The 25,125-nt window shown below is 37.9% G+C and overlaps 1 protein-coding gene across 16 annotated transcripts in view; it reads left to right on the forward strand.

Annotated features, from left to right (window-relative positions):
• The window catches only part of ATM (ATM serine/threonine kinase), a 117,912-nt gene that overhangs the window by 11,948 nt on the left and 80,839 nt on the right, over positions 1 to 25,125 (forward strand). For 14 of the 16 annotated variants that reach the window (XR_003517286.1, XR_003517287.1, XM_027578286.1 and 11 more), the window contains 12 exons: positions 7,702 to 7,867; positions 8,540 to 8,778; positions 10,576 to 10,739; positions 12,239 to 12,408; positions 13,810 to 14,181; positions 15,222 to 15,416; positions 16,177 to 16,272; positions 17,593 to 17,818; positions 19,391 to 19,516; positions 20,466 to 20,591; positions 21,714 to 21,803; positions 23,840 to 23,999. Coding sequence is in view for 14 of the 16 variants with exons in the window: in XM_027578286.1 (XP_027434087.1) it covers positions 7,702 to 7,867; positions 8,540 to 8,778; positions 10,576 to 10,739; positions 12,239 to 12,408; positions 13,810 to 14,181; positions 15,222 to 15,416; positions 16,177 to 16,272; positions 17,593 to 17,818; positions 19,391 to 19,516; positions 20,466 to 20,591; positions 21,714 to 21,803; positions 23,840 to 23,999 (2,130 nt within the window). In the remaining 2 variants the exon portion in view is untranslated. Of the gene's footprint in view, positions 1 to 7,701; positions 7,868 to 8,539; positions 8,779 to 10,575; positions 10,740 to 12,238; positions 12,409 to 13,809; positions 14,182 to 15,221; positions 15,417 to 16,176; positions 16,273 to 17,592; positions 17,819 to 19,390; positions 19,517 to 20,465; positions 20,592 to 21,713; positions 21,804 to 23,839; positions 24,000 to 25,125 lie in introns of those variants that run through there. The other 2 variants (XM_027578290.2, XM_027578298.1) reach the window with 2 other exon arrangements.

Here is a 25,125-nt window from a genome sequence, read left to right on the forward strand (position 1 = left end):
TGGAGTCTTCTAATCTGTGAACGTGATGTATCTCTTTATTTGTTTAGGTCTTTTTTGACTTAAAGAAATCAGTGTTTTATGATTCTTAGCATACAGAATTTATATATTTTTATTAGGTTTATATTGCAGTAGTTTGTAAATTGTGTAGTTTTTAAAAATTTCGGTTTCCATATTCATTGCTGTCATACAGGTGGTTTTTGTGTTATCAGTGTTGTGTCCTGGGACCTTGCCAAAATCACTTACTAAATCTAGGAGCTCTTTTGTTGCTTCTGTGGGATTTTCTCTTTAGACAGCCATGTATTATCTGCATTTTTCCCCTTCATTTCTGAGCCATGTGACTTCCACTTAATTTTTTCTGCTGTATTATATTGGCAGGGACCTTCAGTATGATTTGTTTAAATGGTAAAATGTACATGACATAAAATTTACCATTTTAACCATTTTTAAGTATATAGTTCAGTGGCATTAAGTATATCCACATTGTTGTGCAACCATCACCTTCCGTTTCCAACACTTGCTCATCTTCCCAAACTGAAACGCTGCCCTCCTTAAACAACAAACCCCTCTTGCCCCCCCAGCCCTTGACAAGCCTCCTGCTTTCTGTATGTGTGAGCTTGACTACTCTGGCTGCCTCCTGTAAGTGAGGTCCTAACAGTGTTTTCCTTTTGTGAATGCCTCATTTCACTCATTTCACTCCTGTCTTCAGTGTTCATCCATGTTGTAGCGCATCTCAGAATTTACTTCCTTTTTAAGACTGACTTGTACGTATATACTGCATTTTGTTCATTCATCTGTCATTGGACACTTGAGTGGTTTCTACCTTTTGGCTCTTATGAATAATACTGTTATGAGCGTGAGTGTACACATAGCTCTTTGAGTCCTTTCTTCAGTCCTTTTGGGTATTTATCCAGAGGTGGAATTGCTGCATCATAGCCTAATTCTATATTTAATTTATTGAGGAACCACCACACTGTTTCCCACAAGGTCTGCATCCGCTACCCGTTTTATGGACACAACAAGAATCACAGGTGTTCCAGTTTCTCCACGTCCTTACCAACATGTACTTTTTCTTGTGTTGATGTCAGCCATCCTAATGTGAATGTGTGTGAAGTGGTATCTCATTGGGGTTTTGATCTGCATTTCCTTAATGACTAGTAATGTTGAATATTTTGCATGCTAACTGGCCATTTGTATATCATCTTTGGGAAAGACACATTTTTTGCCTGGTTTTTAATTGGGCAAATTTAATTGGGTTGTTTTGTTGTTGTTGAAATGTAGGAGTTTTTTATATATTCTGTATATTAACTCCTTATCAGATGTATGGTTTGCAAATACTTTCTTGCATTTCATGGGTTGCCTTTAACTCTGATGATAGTGTCCTTTGATATACAAAAGTTTTAAATTTGATGAGTACAAGTAATCTCTATATTATTTTTGTTACCTTTGCTTTTGGTGTCATTTCCAAGAGATCATTAACAAATCCAACATCATAAAACTTTACCTCTATGTTTTCTTCTAGGAGTTTTGTAGTTTTTCCTCCAGTATAATTTTGAATAGGAGTGGGGTGAGAGCACACCTTGTTCTATTCTTGGTTTTAGGGAGAAGCATTCACTGTTTAACCATTAAGCATGATATTAGCTATCAGTAATGGGTTGATGACTTTCTCTTCAATTTCTAGTTCCTCATGGTTTTTATCATGAATGGATGTTGAATTTTGTTAATATTTCTTTCTTCATCTGTTGAGATAATCCTATGGGTTTTTCTTCAGTCTCTTGATAGGATAAATTACACTGATGAATTTTTCGTAGGTTAAGTCAACCTTGTGTTCCCAGGATATACTCCACTAGGGCATGATGTATTATCCTTTTTATATATTACTAGATTGAATTTGGAGGTCATTGTTGAAGGTTTTTAACTATGAATTCAGATTCTTTAATAGATATAGGAATATTTAGTTTATTTCTTTTTCAGTTAGCTTTGGTAATTTGGTTAAGAATTTGTACATTTTACCTAAGTTGTTGAATATAGGAACGTAAAGTTGTTCTCAGGTGTTATTGCTTTTTTACCCTTTAATGTATGTAGGCTCTGTAGTGGTATTGTCTCTTTCATTATTGATTTCCTCATCTTATTATTAGTTCTTTTCTTATGTTTATTTTGAGTTTAATTTGTTCTCTAGCTCCTTAAGATAGAAGCTTAGGTCATTGATTTGAGAGCTTCTTCCCTCATATGTGCATTGAATATAATAAATTTTTCTCTAAACGCTGCTTTGTTTGTATCTCACACATTTTGACAATGTTATATTTTCATTTTTCTTCATTTTAAAATATGTTCTAGTTTTTCTTGAGAGTTCTTTAACCTCTGGATTATTCAGAAGCATGTTGTTTAATTTCCAATTTTGGGGGGGTATTTTCCTGGTTTTTTGTTTTGTTTTCCCTTTTATAGTTTTCAGTCTAATGACATTATGGTCAGAGAACATACTTTTTATCATCTAAGTTATTTACAGTTGTTAGGATTTCTTTTATGACCCAGGATAAAGTCTGACTTGGTGAGTACTCCATATCCATTTGAAAAGAATGTGTATCTGCTGTTGTTGGGTGAGTTATTCTTATACAGGGCAATTTGAGTCTGTTGGTTGTTGATGTTCAGCTCTGTAAGAGACTGGTGTGAAAGCGTGAGTGACAAGTGAGGAAAAGGATTAGCAAATACAGCACTTTCAAAAGCTTTGATTTTAAGGGGAAGGGAAAGAGGGATCCTGTTAAAGATTGGGGGGGACTGGAGTATATATAAGCATAATGGGAAGGAGTCCATGGAGAGGGTGGTTGAATACACAGGAAAACGGACTCTGTGTTTTCTTTTTTAGAATTTATTTATTTATCTTTATCTTTTTAGAGAGAGCATGTGCGCACAGGAGTGGGGTGGGGGGGTGGGGGCAAAGGGAGAGAGAGAGAATCCTAGGCAGGCTCCATGCTGGTGTGGAACCCGACGCAGGGCTCAATCACACCACCCTGAGCGGAAGTCAAGAGTCGGATGCTTAACCACCTGAGCCACCCAGGCGCCCCTCTCTGTTTTCTGAGAATAAGGGGTTCCAAAGTAAGAGCCCTAGGATTTTCCCAAGGGGGAAGGTAGTTTTTCTAATAAGGTAGGAAGGAAGAAATATTAAAAACCTTTAGTGGCTTTCCTGTACAACTAGGATAAAATATGAACTCCTTTTCTAGGCCTTGGAGGCACTGGGTAATTTTGCTTCTGCCTACCTATCTGACCGTAACTAAGAGCTACCCCCATCTTGTGGATTTCTTTGTTCTAGCTACAGTGGCCTTTCTTCACATTCTTTAACCCAGTGGTTCCGGACATTTTCTTAAAAACAGACTTTGTTTTAGAGCAATTTCAGGTTCATAGCAGAGTTGAGCAGGAAGTAGAGAGTTCCCATGTACCCTGCCCCCCCCCCTCGTCCCACATGCATAGTTTCTGCTGCTGTCAACATTCTGCACCAGAGTGACACGTTTGTTTCAGTCGGCGAACCTATGCTGACACCTCATCTCACCCAAAGGTGAGAGTTTGCATCAGGATCACTCTTGGTGTTGTGGATTCTATAGATTTTGACAAATGTACAGTAACATGTGTTTCCCATTAAAGCATCATGTAGAGTAGTTTCACTGGCCTAGAGGCCCTGTGTTCTGCCTGGTCATCCTCCCTCCTACTGATCCCTAGCAACCAGTGATCTTCTTACAGTCGCTCTAATTTTGCCTTTTGCAGAATGTCGTATAGTTGGCATCATACAATATGTAGTCTTTCCCCATGGGCTTCTTTTACTTAGTAAAATGTATTTTAGTTTCCTCCATGTTTTTTTGTGGCTTGATAGCTGATTGATTTCTCTTTAGCACCAAATAATACTTCGTTGTCTGCATGTACCACAGTTTAATTATCCGTTCACTTACTGAAGGACATCTTGATTGCCTCCAAATTTTGGCAAATACGAATGAGGCTGCTGTAAACATCTGTGTACAGATTAAGTTTTCAACTCATTTGGGTAAATACCAAGAAGTGTGATTGCTGGATCATATGGTAAAAATATGTTTAGTTTTGTAAGAAGCTGCCAAAGATGTCTTCCAAAGTGGCCATTGTTGATTTCTATATTAAGTATCAGTAAAGCTTGATTTATTTATTAAAAAAAAATTTTTTTTTAAAGATTTATTTATTTGACAGAGAGAGAGACAGCAAGAGAGGGAACACAAGCAGGGGGAGTGGGAGAGGGAGAAGCAGGCTTCCCACTGAGCAGGGAACCTGATGTGGGGCTCGATCCCAGGACCCTGGGATCATGACTTGAGCCGAACACAGACGCTTAACAACTGAGCCACCCAGGTGCCCCAAGCTTGATTTTTTCAAACAATTTATTTAAGAGAGAGAGAAAGAGCGTGTGCATGAGCTTGTGTTCACAAGCGGGGGGCCGGGGGGAAGGGCAGAGGGAGAGGGAGAAGCAGATCCCATGCTGAGCAGGGAGCCCAATGCAGGGCTTGATTCCAAGACCTCAAGATCATGACCTGAGATGAACAAAGGCAGACAGTCAACTGACAGAGCCACCCAGGTGCCCCTAAAAGTTGATTTTTATTTGTAATTTTAATTTAAAAAGAGTTCTAGTATTTCCTTCTGACACTGCTATTCATCATCTCACGCCCTCAATTTCAAGAGTGCAAGCCGTTTCTTCCCTTGTGGCGTTTGTCCTTCTCTTGTCAGAGGCTCCCCTTTGTGTGGCTGCTTTCTTGTCCTCCTACAGGTCTTGGCTTAAATGTCACTGCCATTTTCTGATTGCCCTTTCTAAATTTGTTCTTCTCTTTATTTCTACCATAGTGCCCTGTCTCCTTCGTAGTGCTTTTGTGAAAATCAGTGACATACTTCTCAATTCATGGGTCAAAGAAAAAGTCTCAAAGGAAATCAAAGTATACTTGGAACTGGATGAAAATGAAAAAATACAACATGTCAAAATTTGTAGAATGCAGCTAAAGTTATGTTGAGAGGGTAATTTATAGCACTAACTGCCTATATTACAAAAGAGGGAAAAATCTCAAATCAATAATCTTAGCTTCCATCTCAAGAAACTAGAAAAACAAAACAAAAACTTGAAGCAAGCAGAAGAGCAGAAATCACTGAAATTGAAAACAGAAAAACAGAAGAGAACGTTTAATGAAATAGGTGATTCTTTGAAAACAATCAAATCTAGAACAGCTAGTAAAAGTGACTAAGATAAAAAAGAGGACACAAATTGCTGAGAGTAGGAAGGAAATGGATATAATTGCCATCTTTTATTAGAAGAATATTAAGAGCATGCTCTGAACAACTCTGCACATAAATTTGACCACCGAATTTACATGGGCAGCTCCTTAAAACCACTCCCTGGCAGAACTCACCCAGTATGAAATGGGTAATTTGAATAGTTACGTAGCTATTAAAGAAATTGAATCCATGATTTAAAAGCTTTCATAAAAGAGGGGCGCCTGGGTGGCTCAGTTGTTAAGCGTCTGCCTTCAGCTCAGGTCATGATCCCAGGGTCCTGGGATCGAGCCCCACATCGGGCTCCACATCGGGCTCCCTGCTCAGCGGGAAGCCTGCTTCTCCCTCCCCCACTCCCCCTGCTTGTGTTCCCTCTCTCGCTGTCTCTTTCTCTGTCAAATAAATAAAATCTTAAAAAAAAAAAACCTTTCCTAAAAGAAGTTGGGAACAGGATAAGGATGTCTGCTCTCCCCAAACCTGTGAGGTTCTAGCCAGGGGAGCTAGGCAAGGAACGGAAGTGGAAGGTGTGCAGATTGGAAAGGAAGAAAGAAAACTGTTCTGTTTGCAGGTAGCATGATTGTCTATGTATAAACTCCCAAGGGATCTACAGTTAACTGAATTTTATTAACTCCAGAAGCCCTTTTTATTATGTTCCTTCACTGTCTGTTCTTTGAGCTTTTTTGTTGTTGTTGAGTTCATGGAGGAAGTGAATTCACCTGGAGGCATGTCCTACAGCTTTTTTTTTTTTTTGAAGTTGAACTGTGCACTTCTGAGACTTTCACTGAATGTCTTATACCAGTTTTTCTTAACCACTTACTAGGATAGTATGTGGGATTCTGTGAGAATTGGGATCACATCCCATAACTAATAAAAGGCCTAAAACTTGAGCTTTAATTGAAGACCATTGGCACTCTCATTTCACCTCTCTGCTATCAGGTAATAAGAGGGAAATGATCAAGATAACTGCTCCTGTTTTCTTTTCCTTTTTTTTTTTTTTAAGATTTTATTTATTTATTCGATAGAGCAGTAGCGGGGGCGGGGGGAGGGCCAGAGGAGAGGGAAGGAGCAAGCAGATGCCCCACTGAGGGCAGAGCCTGATGTGGGGCTGGATCCCAGGACCCTGAGATCATAACCTGAGCCAAAGTCAGATGCTTAACTGACTGAGCCACCCAGGCGCCCACTCTTCTCCCCCCCACCTCCCCGCTGTCGCTCCTGTTTTCTTGTTTCCACACATCTGTGTATTAATCGCGGTTTTTAACCATTTAGGTATTGTAGTGACAGAACTTTGGGAAGCACTGATGCAGAGTTGTATAAATTAATGTCAGATATGATAGGAATCATTTGAACAATCATTTTCCTTACTATAATGTTTGAGGTATTTGTATTGTCCTTATGCTTTCGTATTTGAAATCTTGATTTATGTTATTTCTGCAGAATTATGTGATACATACAATTGAAAAGAAAGATACCCATAGGTATTACTCTCACTCACTTTACCAGCCAAAGAGTCTCTTTTTATTTATATGGGGAGCAAATCCTGCATTAGCAGCTTTGGTTTTCCTGGTTCTGAGAGAGGATTCTCAGTGCATCTCAACATTTCTGCATGTCTTAGGAGCAGACCCTGACTGCTTTATTCCTGACTTTTTTTTAAGTACAGTGAACCTTGGAATGTGGAGATGGTGACAGAGATGATGGCTTCCTCAGAGCCACCTGTATGTCACAGAAGGCTTGAGGGCTCTCACAGTTTGCAGGCCTATCACCTACCACTCTTCATGTTGCCTTGGGGTTTGAGGAATCTATGCAAAAAGGAAGGTACTCAAGCAGGAATAGAATGTCTTCTGCCAGCATCCATGCAGCTGGCATTCTGATCCCTTAGGTTACAAGTAGAATAAAATCTCAGCCCCCTGAGGGAGTTCTTGATACATGTTCTTGATACATTTTACACTTGTTACATGTTCTCTTAGACCTAGAGGAAGGGACACAGATGTAGAGCAATTAAACAGCTTGTCTGAGGGCTGGCTGCGCGTACTTCCTGGCCAAAAGTTGTTCCTCTCTTGAAGGCAGTTTATATAAAATAAAAGCAAATATTGATGTGGTACTTTTACCATATTAAATGTAAATTATTATAATTTTAAATCTTTTGGGATTACTAAAATTTATTTAAAAAGATTTATTTAGAGAGCGAGCAAGTGGGTGGGGGCACAGAGAGAGAGAGAATCTCAAGCAGACTCCCCACTGAGTGCGAATCCTGATGTGGGGCTCAGTCCCAGGACCCCAAGATCAAGACCTGAGCCGAAACCAAGAGTTGGACACTTAGTGAGCCACCCAGGTGGCCCGGAATATTGAAATTTAAATTAAATCAGGAACTTAAGTTAAATGCTTCAAGAGTTTTCTTTTTAGTAACTGATGTGTGCGTTTGTTTTTTTTTTTTTTAAGAATTGTTCTCTGTGTACTTCAGTCTGTACCTTAAACCTGCACAAGACATTAATAGAGTTTTAGTGGCTAGAATAATTCATGCTGTGACTAAAGGATGCTGTTCGCAAACCGATGGGTTAAATTCCAAATTTTTGGATTTCTTTTCCAAGGCTATTCAGCATGCAAGGTAATCTAATCTTTTTGTTTTGTTTTGTATTGAAAACCTGTTTGAGCTTCTTGCAAGACAGTGCTTTAGATCCAATAACTAAAAATGTTACCAATTAAAAAAAAAAACAAAGTGACCCATTATAGTAGAATTAGTAGCTTCCCAAAGAAAGTGTCAGTTCTACCACTTCCTGAATATCCAAAGGCAGACAGAACATGAAAATGACGTTCTTAGGTGGAGGATCAGTGTTGCTTATCTAGTGACAGGAAAAGCTAAATGTCCTCTTAGTAGTTTCATTTCCCCCATTTTTGAAGATAGATATATCTAAGCAAAAATAAAACAGGAACATACTTGGGAAGTATCAGTATCTTATATTTGTGTGACATTACCCAGTCTATCATGTGAAACATTGTATAAATGGTGGTATTACAAATCAGTTTTGTATCATTTTGCAGTGTTTCAGTAGCAGAGAGTTAGCAGGAAGGATGTGTCAGCATCAAATAAGATGTTTGGTTTGTTGCTCTGTAGTCCTACTAAGATTTTTTTTTTTCTGAATAGTTCTAAAACTAAGGCTACTGTTACTTGAAGATTAGATATTTTTTTTTCTTTGCGGCATGCAACTTCATAACTGCCTTCAATGTTCCTTTTTCTGCCCTGTTATACCAAGCTGAGTCTGTTTATTTTCTGTGACAGACAGGAAAAGAGTTCTGCGGGTCTAAATCACATCTTAGCAGCGTTTATTACCTTCCTCAAGACGTTGGCTGTTAACTTTCGAATTCGAGTGTGTCAACTAGGAGATGAAATTCTTCCTACCTTGCTTTACATTTGGACTCAACATAGACTGAATGATTCCTTAAAAGAAGTAATTATCGAATTATTTCAATTGCAAATTTATGTGCATCATCCAAAGGGAGCCAAAACCCAAGAAAAAGGTATAAAAGTTTTTGCTGTTTTGAATTTGCTTCTTCATTGTTACATAGAGACTTAAGTATGAAATTTGTGTTTTGTAGGAGGTTATGACCTTCCTCTGGATTTCTGTGCTTGGTAATGGTGTTAGTCTTGAGGATGTTTCTCACACTTTTTTTTTAGAATTTGAAGCTGTGGTAGCAAATCCTGTCATGCCCTACCATTTTAGTACATTCGTAAGTACTATGAGGAACACAGATAAATAGGAGACACTGTTCCCTCTAGGAGCTGATTATGCAGCAATAGTTAGGTGCTGAAAGGAATTACATAGACCAGAGTGTAAACGAGTTTAGAAAAGCCAGGGACTTAACATGTCCACATAACTGCTTTTATTAGGAGGTAAAACAAGAGAAATGTGGACTGCCAACAGTTAGATGAGTCGGTTCCTCAGGAAGATGTGTTTATACTGCCTTAAACCTCATCCTTAATCCAGGCCCCTCTTTCCTGGAAAAGCAAAAATGAATGACTTCTCCTCCTTTGATACCTTTATATTTGTCTTTTACCAAGAGAGTATTGCTTGTTAATATGTAGTGCATATTTGAAAGTAGCTAAGAGAGTGGATCTTAAAACTTCTCATCACAAAGAAAAAACTTTTTTTTTTGTAACTATGTAAGGTATGTTAACCAGATGCATTTTGATCATTTCACAATGTATACAAATACCAAATAATTATGTTGTACATCTGAAATTAATGTTATATGTCAGTTATACCTTAACTTAAAAAAATCTTAAAAATCTTAGATGATGTAGCTTCACTCAGTGGACAGGAATTTTAGTGGGTGCAACTGGAACTGGATGGGTTCCCTCATGCTCACACTGTGTTCACCTTTGGGTCTGTACTGGCCTTTGGACAAATTCATCAGGGCTTGTTTAAGGCCCTTGTTAGGAAATCAAGCTACATTGAGAAATAGCAGCTAAAATGGAGAAAAACTGTGAGAGCCAATTTTTTCTCAAAAGTAGCTGTCTTTGTTTAATGGGCTTTTCTCATGTTGGAAGTTAGGTGTATTTGTAGCCCATGAAACCACTGTAAGTCAAAGAATGGTGGATTTTCTTAGGTTTTCATCTTTCACACAGCTCCTGTCAGGATGAAGATCAGGCTTATTCAGGAGATGACATGATATGTTTAGGGTTTTAGTTAACTGTATATTTAGGAGAGTTGAAAATTGGCAGGATGATGGGTCTGCCAGAAACACTCATGTAGTTTTAGGCTACACTAATAGATTTATGGTTCTCTGTGAGAAGTAATAGCTCCTTTGTTACCCATACCGGTCAGATCACAGTAGGTGTATCATGTCCACCAGATTTTGTAGAGTCACCATTTCAAGAGGGACATAGTGGACTGGTGTGTGTTTAGGGATAGATGACTAGAATGAGGAGAAGTCTGGGTAACGTGTTTGTACACTAAAGGAACTAGTGATGTTTTTCTCTTAATGACTTACAGAGAACTTGGTCCTTATATAAATGACGGGATATATTAATTGTATTTGCTTCAGGAGAGAAAAAATTAAGGTTTGATTGGGATTTTGATGGAGTTGATTAGAGAAAGTTAGATCAGATTATAGAATTTTATATCAGATACAGGTAACTGAGTGTGCACCGGACACCGTTACAAAGTAGAGCCTGCAAGGATATTGTCTAAAGAGGCCCTGGAACAGAATGGACGGTTGGACCAGTTTCCACCTTAACAGCTGAATGGTTCTTTGGGAATTGGCAGTGCAAGTGGAGAGTATATGTAAACTGTATTTTAACTTTTTGAATTACAGGTGCTTATGAATCAAGTAAATGGAAAAGTATCTTGTATAACTTATATGATCTGCTAATTAACGAGATAAGTCATATAGGAAGCAGAGGGAAATATTCTTCAGGATCTCGTAATGTTGCTGTCAAGGAAAACTTGATTGAGTTGATGGCAGATATTTGTCACCAGGTATAGTAGGCCTTGTCACATCTGGAAGTTTTCCATTAGTTTCCCTTTTAATGGGTTTTTTAAACATGTGCTCTGATAAAAAGCCTTGTAAAATTACTTTGTATATGTAGCTGTTTCTTTCAAAACTCTGTATTTGGAATTGCTGTTCTGACTTAGTAACTATTTTGCACATATGAACTTAGTGAAAACTAGTGATGAATTTTTTTTATTTATTTTATTTATTTATTTGTCAGAGAAAGCGAGCCAGCACAAGTCGGGGGAGCGGCAGGGAGAGGCCGACTCCCCACTGAGCAAGGACCTTGGGATGATGAACTGAGCTGAAGGCAGATACTTAACTGACTGAGCCACCCAGGCATCCCTGAACTCTTCATTCCTAAAAGATGGTCTATAGGAAATCAGATTATCCTTACCCTAATGTTTTTTGTTTTTTCATTTTTTTCCCTACTGAGTTAAAAATCACATAGCATAAAATTTACTTATTTATTTTTAAGATTTTATTTGAGAGGGGGGAGAGAAAGAGAGTGTGAGCGTGAGCAGGGGGAGGGGTAGAGGGAGAAGCAGGCTCCCTGCTGAGCGAGAGCCCAGTGCGGGACTCGATCCCAGGGCCCTGGGATCATGACCTGAGCCAAAGGTAGACACTTAACTGACTGAGCCACCCAGGTGCCCTAAAATTCACTATTTTAAAGTGTACAGTTGAGTGGTTTTTAGGATTTTCTTTTTTTTTTTTGAGTGGTTTTTAGTATTTTCAGTGTGTTGTACAAGCGTCACCACTGTCTAATTCCTGAATATTTTCATCACCCGCAGAACAGACTACGTACCTGTTAGCGGTCTTTAGCAACCAACCAGTAATCTACTTTCTGTCTCTATTGATTTGCCTACTTTGGACATTTCCTAGAAATGGAATGAAACAACATGTAGTCTTCTTAGTCTGCCGCTTTCACTTAGCACAGTGTTTTCAAGGTTCATCCATGTTGTGCCATGAATCACACTAGTTCATTCCTTTTTATTGCTGGGTAATACTCAATTGTATGGATATATTATATTTTGTTTACCTATCTATCAGTTGATGGCTTAATGTTTCTTAAGTAAAACTTTCTTTTCCTCCTCAGAAATTTGGTTAATATCTTGGGTAATTTCACTTGTCAGATATTTTCTTAATGGTAAATATATGATATAATCCCATTTTTTTATCAAAAGAAATTTTAAATTTAATCCCATTGAAAACAGATTTTTGCTTTACTTTTAGATGTCTTAGTGCAAATGTTTCTGGGAAATAAAAATAATAACTTACTTGGTAATATCTGTTTTTGAGAGAGCTACTACAGTCATACAAGATGTTTGTTACTGTGTTATCATATTTATGTATTTCTGTAATTTATTACTCTTTCTCTGTGACTTCCCTGTGTCTTCATTTGAGGAGGAACATTTTTTCCTTCATGAAGTATTAGAAAACAGAATCAGTGTAGGGAAAAAAAAATTTTCTTTTTGTTATCTTACAGATTTTTAATGAAGATACTAGATCTTTGGAGATTTCTCAGTCTTACACTACCACTCAAAGAGAATTTAATGATTACAGTGCACCCTGCAAAAAGAAGAAAATAGGATTAGGCTGGGAAGTAATAAAAGATCATCTTCAGAAGTCACAGAGTGATTTTGATCTTGTGCCTTGGTAAAATGTTACTGTTTTCTCTTCCACTGTCATTTTAGTCTCATTTAGTTTTTCTCACAAGCCCTGCAATAGAACAGCCTGGCCATAACTAGGTCAGTTGTCCACTCTGAAACCAGTCCCTGGTGAAGGGGAACGTGCTTGCCAGGACCTCTGGCGATCAACCACCAAGGCGTATCTGCTGGAGCCTGGGCCAGGGGGCCACCTTTCCTAAGCAGGTAGCCTTAGCAAGGAAGATGGGAGGAGGCTGCCTAGCAGGCATGGAGTGCGCTGAGCTGTACATCTCCACGCAAAGAGATTTTAGCATGTATAGCCCCTTCTAGTGGAAATAGATGAGGAAGAAATTAAAGATGGCTTTCAAAAGTCACAGAATAATTTGGACCTCGTGCCACAGTAAAAGGTTGCCTTTTTTTTTTTAATTTGCCATGTACAGCATACACAGTTATTCAAATGATTAAATAAATTGTGGTGTTCTGTGATATCACAAAATATTCGATCTCGTAGGGATCTTTAGAACTCATCTAGCTCAGCCTGTTTGCTTTATTACCAAAAAGAAAACGAAACTGGGAAAGGTTAAGCAGCTTGCTGAAGGACAGTCACAAGTTTGTAACTGTCAAGTCAAACTCGTGTGATCCATGCCTTGATTTTTACCATGTTGATGTCATATTTAAATATAACTGAGTCGTGAAGGGGGGGAAGCACCTTGATTTAGATACCTGTTGCTTAAGTTCATGTTTCTTTTATATGGTGGAGGATCCCTATTTCAGATTCTTCAGTTTTTCCATTTTGTCAGGGGTTATTTATTGAATACGTGCTGTGTGCCAGGCATTAGAGATACAGGAATGAATAAGGTGAAGTTCCTCTTCTTGAGTAGTTCACCTTTCAGAGAACTTATAGCAGATACTTATTGAATTAACTGAATGTCTAGGAAAAACAGTTGTTTGGGTTTTTTGTTTGTTTTCTTGTTTTGTAGGAATATTACTGGTGGCTGAAGAGCAAGGATGGATGTGATAACTCAGAAGTAGAAAATTGTAATTAAGTTTAGTTTTGTTTTTAAGTAGGCTCCATGCCCAGTGTGAGGCTTGAACTCATGATTCTGAGATCAGGAGTCATATACATGCTCTACCAACTGAGCCAGCCAGGTGCCCCTAATTTAATTACTCCTCAAAGTTTTTTTGTAAGGGGAATATGACAGCTCACCTACCTAGCCAGAAAGTTGTCATTCTTCCTGCCACTTTAGGAAGTAGGGATTAAAAAATATTAAAAGCCAGTTTATTTTTAGAGTGGTATGGAAAATAATGATGCTGATACTCTAGGATACTGTAAGGGTTCTATGTCTATATATTTGTTTTAGTTAATGGAATTGAGTAATTTTCAATTTAATTATCCTTTTATTTTATCTAGGTTACAGATTACAACCCAGTTAATATCAAAATATCCTTCAAGTTTACCTAACTATGAGTTGTCACCCTTACTGATGATACTATACCAGCTCCTACCTCAACATCGACATGGGGAGCGCACGCCGTATGTGTTACGATGCCTTACGGAAGTTGCATTGTGTCAAGGCAAGAAATCAGACCTAGAAGGCTCACAGAAGTCAGATTTATTGAAATTCTGGATTAAAATTTGGTCTCTTACCTTTCGTGGTATAAGTTCTGAACAAATACAAGCTGAAAACTTTGGTTTACTTGGAGCTATAATTCAAGGCAGTTTAATTGAGGTTGATAGAGAATTCTGGAAGTTATTTACTGGGTCAGCCTGCAGACCTTCATGGTAAGTTGACTATGTATTGTAAGAGATTTATATATAGACATATATACTTTTTTTCTTCCGGTTTTATAGTTTGTAACTTGAGGTAACAATATGTTAAATTTGATTTTAGATGTTTCTATTGTTTGTCCAGGGAGTCTTAATAAGTAAATAAATGTAAATTTAGTTTCAAGTGTAGAGAGATTACTAAGGCCAATTTTAAAGAATTAAATGTTTAAATTTCTTTTTTCTTTAATTGCATATTAAGTACTTATTGTTCAGTATCCATAAAAAAATTCTTTTTAGTAGTGCTACAGACAGTTACGATAAGAGATAGTTCTTCTCAAACGTAATCAGACTTCTCACAATTTTTTGTGTTCATTTTGTCAGCAGATATTCACTCTATACTTAGATGTGTCAGGCATTGTCTTAAGCATTAGTAGCAGCTCAGTGGTAAATAAAATAGACAAGGTCTTTCTACCTCAGAAAGCTTATTTTTTAGCAAAGAGGATGGTAATCAAATTTGGAATGAGTGAAAAGCTTGGAGCTACGACCTGCAGTGACACAGGGACACTGAGGCCAGAAACTCAATCTGCTATTGAACAAGAAATTAGAATCCTTCTCAGGGACTTGTACGAACTTGCGAAGCATATCTTGGAGACTTATGGGAAAGAGCGTAAGCATCAGGCAGAAGCTTTACTAACTGTGAGACCTCGGATGCCAAAGAGATTCAAATTGTTCTTGAGGGAAAGAAGTTGGAAGTGAGCTGGTGACTATTAAAATGGATGCATTGCTGGTGTTCCTGCAGGAATATATAAGTAGCGCTTCAGGCGTCTCCTTTTGCAGTACTTTTCTCCCGTTCTTGACTCTATTCTATCACTCAAGGGTGTGGAGCACTTTGTCGGTCTTTTGTCACACTCAGTCTACTCGTGGTTATTCTCATGATGTCACCTATTGCAGATCATCAACCCATAGCCACTATGTTAAAGAAAATAAAGAACTTTTAGTATTGAAAAAAGAAAAGAGCTGATCTTTAACAGCGGATGTGCTTGGCTTTGTTGTAGTCCTGCAGTTTGCTGCTTGACTCTGGCAATGACCATCTGTGTGGTTCCCGAGACTGTAAAAACAGGAGTGGAGCAGAGTACATGTGAAGTAAATAGAAGTTGTTCTTTAAAGGAGCTGATGATGAAATGGCTCTTACTCTCTCAGTTAGAGGACAACTTTGAGGACTGCACAGAGCTGCCTCTGGTTCTTCACAGGTAACTTAAGCTCATTAGCACACTGCTGTTCTGTGTTGTAAGGTACTCTCCATGATTTGATACCACGTGGCTTTTTTTTTTTTACAGTAATGCAGCATTTCTCAGAGCAAATTCCAGATACTGAACAGTCCCTTTGTTTTTACACCGTTCTGCGTCTCTGTGCTCAGATCTGTTTATGTTCTTTTACTTTGTTCTTACGTCTGCTGAGACAGTGAGAATAAGGGAATTAGAATTCTTTGAGCACTCATGTGTTCTTTGTGATTTTCTGTGAATAGGTTCGTCTGAATGTATATCTGATGCAGTTGTATCCTGGAATCATAATGAGAGTATGTTCTGGGTGATGGGTGTTCAGTTAATGGGGGGAGGACGCTAGAGACAGAATGAAGCTTAAACCCCGGGAGGCAGAGCAGCTTGCCCATTTAACCTTTCCACAGCTGCTAGCTCGGACCCGAGGACTGCAGGACGGACCTTTGGATCCTCGGGCTTTTGCTTTAATTTCATAATCTGTTTATTTCAGAAATGATTTTTAAAAACTGGATAAGTCTGCTGTCAAAGTATTGAAAATGATAGTAACATAAAATGTCTGCTTCTTAATTCTTGTTTTAGATGTTCAAAAATTCAGTACAGATGAAAGAAATTTTAATTTTGGATCCAGGTTTTAGAGGTCAGGATTTACAGCCAGACATGGATGTGTAAAGTTAAAGAATGCTTTAAATGGCTTTTGGTCTTCTAAGTGAGGATTTTTTTTTTTCCTTTGTAGTAATTTTCCTCATCTTGCAGTGGAGAAGATTCTTGTGAGTCTCACTATGAAAAATTGTAAAGCTGCAATGAATTTTCTCCAAACAGTGCCAGGATGGTATGTTACCTAATAGAGTTCTGTGGTGTTTTAAGTCACGGCTTTAATTACAAAGATAATCATTTTAGCAGAATAGTAACTACATCTTAAAAATTATGAACTAGGGCGCCTGGGTGGCTCAGTTGGTTAAGCGACTGCCTTCGGCTCAGGTCATGATCCTGGAGTCCCGGGATCGAGTCCCACATCGGGCTCCCTGCTCGGCGGGGAGTCTGCTTCTCCCTCTGGCCCTCTTCCCTCTCGTGCTCTCTCTCTCTCTCTCTCTCATTCTCTCTCTCTAATAAATAAATAAAATCTTTAAAAAAAATTATGAACTAAGTTGATCAGTTTAAAAAAAACATCACACCTGTGAGCCTATTAGGGCTATTAGGGAAACGCTGTTTTTTATTTCAGTGATTGTAATCTGCAGCTATAATTTTTGATCCAGTTGACTGTTTTTTCATGCTGTGTAGTATAGCTTGTGACATTTGCCACTGGAAGATAGAGAATGATTATGATGGAACGTTAGGAATGAGTTCTTTAAAGATATGATACATTTTTGTATGTCAAGTAAAATCTATTAGCTTTAAAACTAATGGTAATAGAGGATAGGGAAAGTAAAAATAAATCTAAAAACCTCATTTTAGTTGATTGACTCAGGAGGCCTATGTTTATCACTATGACTGAAAATGACTCACTGGCATGAAGATTCCTAGTCTCCCTGGAGAGGGCAGAGGATGAAAAACTCCATTTTGGAGAAATCAACAGGCAAAAAGGAAAATGTTTTCAGATAATGTTTATCTTAGTGTTTATGCCTGGTATTATTCATGTTTTTTTTTTAATACTTTCTGAATTTCTCTTGGAGATTGTAACTTGAATGTTTTTATCCGTTAATAAAATTTGCTACCGCATAATGAAATCTGGTACAAGTAGCTATCAATTCCAAAGAAGAGAAGCATTTATTTTTATTTTTATTTTTATTTAAAGATCTTATTTATTTGACACAGAGAGAGAGAGAGAGAGAGAGAGTGAGCACAAGCAGGGGGAGTGGCAGGCAGAGGCAGAGGGAGAAGCAGGCTCCCCACAGAGAAGGGGGAGCCTGATGCAGGGCTCATCCCAGGACTCCAGGATCATGACCTGAGCCGAAGGCAGTCGCTTAAGTGACTGAGCCACCCAGGCGCCCCAAGAAGAGAAGCATTTAAAAGAATAATCCATTAACCATATAAGGACTGTGTGAATAACATAGACACTAAGTTAATGTGTTCATTTGTAATATATTGCTGCTACATGGAGGTGAAGCAGTTGGTCATTCAGTTATAAATTTAAGATCTTACTTTCTTGAAGTGAACAACACCAAAAAGATCAAGAAGAGCCTTCATTCTCAGAAGTTGAAGAACTATTTCTTCAGACAACTTTTGACAAGATGGATTTTTTAACCACTGTGAAAGAATGTGCTGTAGAAAAGCACCAGGCCACTGTAGGCTTTTCTGTCCACCAAAACCTCAAGGAATCACTGGATCTCTATCTCCTGGGATTATCAGAACAGCTTTTAAATAACTACTCATCTGAGGTGAGATTTTCAGAAGAAATGTCTTTGACTCAACTTTGGTGGACACTTAGGAAGGAGAAACAGGCAGGAAGGGCCCTAAGGATGATGAGAGGCTTGGTTTAAAAAACAGTGACAGTACAATGCGTACAAATAGGGAAAACTTAGCATGAAAAAAGGAAAACCCAAAAAATAGTTTGTGTTTCTTTTGTACCAGGAATTCTAGTAGACATTAAATAAATAGAATTCCTTGCGTAGGTTAGTGGGGAATAGCAATGGTTTTGAGCATAGGGATTCTATGATGAGAAAGAACCACTCAGTACAGAGAAGGGAGATGTTAACAATAACAGGAAAGGACATCATTTAAACTGATCTAATAGATTTTGGTGACACTTGAGAAGGAAGAAGTGATTAATAAAATGTAATAGAGGAACCAGCAGTCACCCATATTTTGGAGGTCACTGGTAATTTTTCATAAATCATTTCCTTTGCCCTCTTAAGATCACAAATTCTCTTTGTGTGTGCTGTTCTCTTGCCAAAACTCTCATTTCTTTTGACATGAGGTAAATGCCTTTCTGCCCATTTCTGTGTATTCAAATCATCCACATGTCAAAATCCTGCTAAAAGCCTTTCTTAGATAATCTCAGCCATGGTAATTCATCTTTTAATTTTCACAGTACTTAGTATTTCTTTTTAAAGTGAGTCTTAGCTCCTTCCTTGTACTGTGGATATTTGTATGTTTTATACACAAATGTCTCAAACCATGCTTTAAGCTCGTTAAAAGGCATACATATTTTTATTAATCTTTGTATATTTCACAACACCTTGTTATATGGTAAATGGTAAAATATTTGTTGAATAAAATAAAATCTTCAGGTTACTCAGTGGAGTGAATTCAGTAGCCGAAGATGATGATCCAGAGAACCAGAGACAGTATACCTTATCCTTAGTTACTGGCGTTCTCCTGGGTCACAGTTATAACCATTTTGTAATATGGTCCTCTGTGTTTTCCCCTAAAATGCCATTTCCTGCCGTATAGGAGCAAAACAGTCTGAAAATCTTATTTTTCTGTGTAGCTGTTAGAAATCTGTAAATAATTTTATAAAATTGGCTATGTGGTATCTACTTGCAAAAATTGTGCTGGTTTCTGGAGTCTAAAAAGCTTAATAAATCAAGGTTCTTATCCTTCAGAAGGTCGGAATGTCATTTTAATATTTTTTTATATGAATCTGATTTCTGCTCGTGTTCTAAGAGTTACAGATAAGTCTGTCTACCATTTTTTTTTTCTTTCCTCCCCTACCTCAAATGTGAAGGGCCTATGTGTGCAGTACTCTGTGCCACTTTTAAGAGGAGAGAGATACCTGACCTGGCCATTAGGAGATACTTCTTTTTTTTCCTGAGGCTCCTAGTTACCATTCTGCAGGGGTCTCTTAGATGTTCATAGAGATAATCAGAAACATGCCACTATTAACTACATTAACTAAATTTGTTTCTTAATATGTACATAAATTTGTTCTTACAAAAGATAATCGTGGAGTACTCAAAATTATTTATGAAACGAGTATTTTTTTTTTTTATTTTTTGTTTTACTTTAAGACTACAAATGCAGAAATGCTTATCCGGTGTTCCAGTCTTTTGGTGGGTGTTCTCGGCTGCTATTGTTACGTGGGAGTGATAGCTGAAGAGGAAGCATATAGGTCAGAACTATTCCAGAAAGCCAAGGTATGAAAATTTATTCTATTAAAGTTTTGGATAAATTTGAATGAAGTATATTCCTGGGAAAATTAGTATACTTGCTTGGAAAAACAAAACTTTTACGTAGGTTAGCTCTTTCTCTTTCATTTATGCCATCTGAGAGAAATGATACTATCTGTTCTTCCTTAACATTTGTAGTTGTTTTAAGCCAAGTATAAATAGAATAATTGAAATAATATCATATTAAATTTAATCTTATTAACAAAAATACTGATTTTTATGGGCACTTTTAAAAGTTTTTCCTTTGGGACGCCTGGGTGGTTCAGTCAATTGGGCTTCTGCCTTCAGCTCAGGTCTTGATCTTCAGTTTCTGGGATCAAGTTCCACATTGAGCCTGCTTCTCCATCTCTCTCTGCCCCTCCCCCTACTTGTGCTCTCTTACTCTCGCTCTCAAATAAATAAATAAAATGTTAAAAAATTTTTTTTCCTTTGATCAAGTGTCCTAAAAGAATCCTTGATTATTGTTATACAGGTAGGCTCTAAGTGTGAAACTTTTTTTCATCTTTGAGTGCTGTTCAGTCAGTGGTATGATTTGTAAGGATAACAAGGTATAAGATAGGTCATTTAAAAAATTGTTACCATGATTTTTAATTACACTGTATAACCAAATATAACTTTTTTTTTTTTAAGATTTTATTTATTATTTGTCAGAAAGAAAGAGCAAGGAGAGAGGGAGGAGCAGAGGGAGAAGCAGGCTTCCCGCTGAGCAGGGAGCCCGATGTGGGGCTCGATCCCAGGACTCTGGGATCATGACCTGAGCCAAAGGCAGATGCTTAACTGGCTGAACCACCCAGGCGTCCCAACCAAATATAACTTCTAAAAAAACTTCATTTTTCTTCTTAAGTAAAACTTCAGAAAGCAATCACAGAACTGTAATTTTAACTGGAGTTTGGATTTTTCCTTCTTTTCTTAATAGTCTCTAATGCAGTGTGCAGGAGAAAGTATCACTCTGTTCAAAAATAAGACCTCTGAGGAATCTAGGTTTGCTTCACTGAGAAATATGATGAATCTGTGTACCAGTTGCTTGTGTAACTGTACCAAGGTAAGATGTTCTTACTTGACTGGTTGTCTAGGAGGTTGATAATTGGTTGGTTGGTGGTAGTACTGGTTTTTGGGTCCATTCATAAATTTATACACTGATTTAAAATTAAAGTGAATGGTAAATAAAAGCAACTGGAGGAACAAAGCAACAGGTAATCTGAGTTTCTTGTGAAATCAGTTCATCATTTCAGGAAGGTTTCTGAGGTTATTTTACTGCTTTTATATACAACTATATATATTTTATTCATTTTATTTATTTATTTAAAAGAATTTATTTATTTGACAGAGAGAGACACAGCAAGAGAGGGAGCACAAGCAGGGGGAGTGGGAGAGGGAGAAGCAGGCTTCCCGCTGAGCAGGGAGCCCGATGCAGGGCTTGATCCCAGGACCCTGGGATTATGACCTCAGCGAAAGGCAGACACTTAACGGCTGAGCCACCCAGGCGCCCCTGTTTTTATTCATTTAATAATTTGTTGACAATTGGCTGTGTGACGTGCATACCACTATGCCAGGGCTAGCGAGCACCACGAAGATAAACATCTCCAGCCACATACATTACTCTCTTTTGCCCAGACAGTCTTCTGTGACACTTGGTAGAAAGAGTGCTACTGCTCTGTGTAATCTTTATTCTGATCGGGACCAAGCCTACGGTATAGCTGAGCCAGCCCAAAGTGTTGGTAACAGTTGGAAAAAATGTTTTTTTGAAAGCTAATGATAACTACATGGCTGTATAACAATATTACCAGTATACACTTTTCATTTTATAATGTGTTTTTCTTAAAAAAAAATTAATTTGTTTTTCGTTGTTTTTTTTTGCAAGTGGGGAAAAAGAAATGGAAGAGTGAACTCTAACTTCTGTTACTTATGTTTAGGGTCGGTAGTTGGTATTTTACTTTAATGTTTATACATAATTTAATGGACTATAGTTATTACTTTAAAAAAAGAGGTGTTTTTAATTCAATTTATATCTTGGCCCTAATAGTAAACTGTTTATTTATGCTTCTTATGATAGAGAATTTCCAGTGTAAAAAAAAAAATATACATTTCATTTAAGATAGAGAAAATATTATCTCCCAGGATGACTTTTTATTTTTTTGTTTGTTTTTTTTTGTCTTAATTACAGCCCAGTCCAAATAAGATTGCATCTAGATTTTTCCTACGATTGTTGACATCAAAGCTCATGAACGATATTGCAGATATTTGTAGAAGTTTGGTAAGTATGTTTATTTTACCACCCTATTTCATTGATTCTAAGATTTTTTTTCGTTGACATCTCTCTTCAGTAGGGATACATCTAACAAAATGTGGCATCTTTGTTTTTTTTTTTTAATATATATTTATTTATTTGAGAGAGAGAGAGCATGAGAGGGAAGAGGGTCAGAGGGAGAAACAGACTCCCTGCTGAGCAGGGAGCCTGATGTGGGACTCGATCCCGGGACTCCAGGATCCTGACCTGAGCCGAAGGCAGTCGCCTAACCAACGGAGCCACCCAGGCGCCCTGATTTTTTTAAATACAGAAATTAAAGTTACTTTGTTTTAGGAACATACTGTTTGCTTCTTAATGTCACTACCTTACATACTGTTCAGCTTTTAATTTTTCGATAATGAATAATAGACTGAATGATTGGAAACTAATCATCTAGGCTTATACTTAATTCTTTTTTTTTTTAAAGATTTTATTTATTTATTTGACAGAGAGAGAGATAGCGAGAGAGGGAACACAGCAGGGGGAGTGGGAGAGGGAGAAGCAGGCTTCCCACCGAGCAGGGAGCCCAATGTGGGGCTCGATCCCAGGACCCTGGGATCATGACCTGAGCCTAAGGCAGACGCTTAACGACTGAGCCACCCAGGCACCCAGGCTTATACTTATTTCTGTGTAATAGTAGCAGAAATCAAAATAATCATCTATCCTGGGGCGCCTGGGTGGCTCAGTTGTTAAGCATCTGCCTTCGGCTCAGGTCATGATTCAGGGTCCTGGGATCAAGTCTCACGTCGGGCTCCCTGCTCAGCGGGAAGCCTGCTTCTCCCTCTCCTACTTCCCCTGCTTGTGTTCCCTCTCTCACTGTCTCTCTCTCTCCTGGTCAAAATAAATAAATTAAAAAAAATCATCCTTAAAAATAAAAACAAAAGGGATCTCTGGGTGGCTCAGTTGGTTGAATGTCCGACTCTTGGTTTTGTCTCAGGTCATGATCTCAGGGTTGTGAGATTGAGCCGTGCTTTGGGCTTTGCACTATGCGTGGAACCTCCTTAAGATTCTCTCCCTCCCTCTGCCCCTGCCTCTCCCACCCCCAACCCCCTTCCCCACCCCTGCTTGCACGCTCTTGCTCTCTCTGAAAAAAAAAATAAAACAAAAATTTTACCAGACAACATATTTGCATTGTGGTATTTATTTTTCTTCCATACAAACGGGCTTATGCTACACATGCTCATTTGTCTGTGTGTGCCTGGCACATGCAATAGATACTCAGATATATCTGGAACTTGGTTATTTTCACTTAATAATAAATCTTGGTCATTTTTCCATGTTGCTACATGCTGCTATTCTTTACCTTTTTTTAATAGTTGCATTGTATTTCATTATTGGGAATGGTATATTTGTATTTTTAGCCCATCTGACCTTAACATTGGAAGTGTTTTCTATTTTTTTGTTATTGTTACAAAGAGTTTTGGAGTAAAGATTCTTGTACTTTTGTCTATTTGTATTTGTGCATATGAGGGATGTAGAATAAATTCTAGCACTGGAATTGCTTGTTCAGAAGGAATGTGAATTTTACTCTTTGATGGATATTATCACTTTCCTCCAAAATAGTCATACCAATTTATACTTTTCCCCATATGCTCATCAATTTTGGGTATTATAAAGCTTAATATAAGAAATTATTTTGGGGCTCCTAGGTGGCTCAGTTGGTTAGGCAGACAACTCTTGGTTTTGGCTCAGGTTGTGATCTCAGGTTCCTGGCACGCCCAGCGGGGAGGATTCTCTCCCTCCCTCTCCCCCTGCTCGCGCATAGTCTTTCCTCCTGCTCTCTCTCAAATAAATAAAACATTGAAAAAAGAAATTATTTAAAAAGTTTGCATATTATTATTATATAGACCTATTGCAGTTTATCCATTTTTCATTGTTGGACACTTAATAGAAATACTGCAGTGTTCATACACATGAATCTTGATTTGTTTGAATAGTTGAATTTTAACTACATCATGCTTCTGAAAGAAGCCAGTTTGAACATTTCTTTTTCTTCTTTGAAGGCGTCCTTTATCAGAAAGCCCTTTGACTTTGGAGAAGTAGAATCAGGGGAAGACGATCCTGATGAAAATATGGAGGTGGAGGATCAGTCGTCCATGAATCTGTTCAGTGACTCCGGCGCTAGTGAAGCGGGCATGTCTGGAGACGGCCAAAGTACTTTCGGTAAAGACGCATTTACTGTTTGGGATTGCTTTTACCTCTTTGTATGCATTTGGCAGTGTAAAAGTCCTCATACATACCAATTTTATGCTCATTTTATTTTCCCTTACATAGTCTATTAAGTTTGTTCCCTTCTGTGTATGTTAGATTTCTCTGATTATTAATTGAATTTTATTAATTACTCATTTTATTCTTCATGAGAGGAATTTAAAATATTCACTAAAGAAGTAGAACCATGTGATGGATTATTTGGAAAACAGCAGGAGAGTGAAAACACCCATACGGCCATCACTTTTAACCTTTTTCCATTATTATAATCATCAACATTCAAATGCTTTTTTTTTTTTTAAAGATTTTATTTTTTTATTTGACAGAGACAGCAAGAGAGGGAACACAAGCAGGGGGAGTGGGAGAGGGAGAAGCAGGCCCCCTGCTCAGCAGGGAGCCCAATGCGGGGCTTGATCCCAGGACCCTGGGATCATGACCTGAGCCGAAGGCAGATGCTTAACGACTGAGCCACCCAGGCGCCCCTCAAATGCTTTTTTTTTTTTTTTAAGATTTTATTTATTTATTTGAGAGAGAGAGAGAATGAGAGATAGAAAGCACGAGAGGGAAGAGGGTCAGAGGGAGAAGCAGACCCCCCGCTGAGCAGGGAGCCCGACGTGGGAGTCGATCCCGGGACTCCAGGATCATGACCTGAGCCGAAGGCAGTCGCTCAACCAACTGAGCCACCCAGGCGCCCTCAGATGCTTTTTTTATACCTTGTTCATTTTAACAATTATAAGTGTTTTTTTTCATTAAGCTATTTGTATTGATAATTATCCTTTTTAATGGCTTCATAATATCCCAGTTAACATACATCATAATTCAGTTGACCATTTTTTCTTGTCAGAAATTTAGATTCCTTTTTCTCTATACTTATCAGTACTGTAATGAATTTGTCTGTATAGATTTTCCTATAGATTATTTCTGGATGATAGAATTCTAGGGTAACTTTTCATGAAGAATTTTGAAGCTTTTAGTGTGTAATCAATTTCACCATAATTTTGCTTTCCATATACTTTTATCTCTCTTTTTTTTATATTTGAGCTAATGTTCAATATGTGTTTCCTGTATCCCTCTCTTAGTT

The sequence above is a fragment of the Zalophus californianus genome, chromosome 11 (assembly GCF_009762305.2).
Source record: "Zalophus californianus isolate mZalCal1 chromosome 11, mZalCal1.pri.v2, whole genome shotgun sequence".
Lineage (NCBI taxonomy): Eukaryota > Metazoa > Chordata > Mammalia > Carnivora > Otariidae > Zalophus > Zalophus californianus.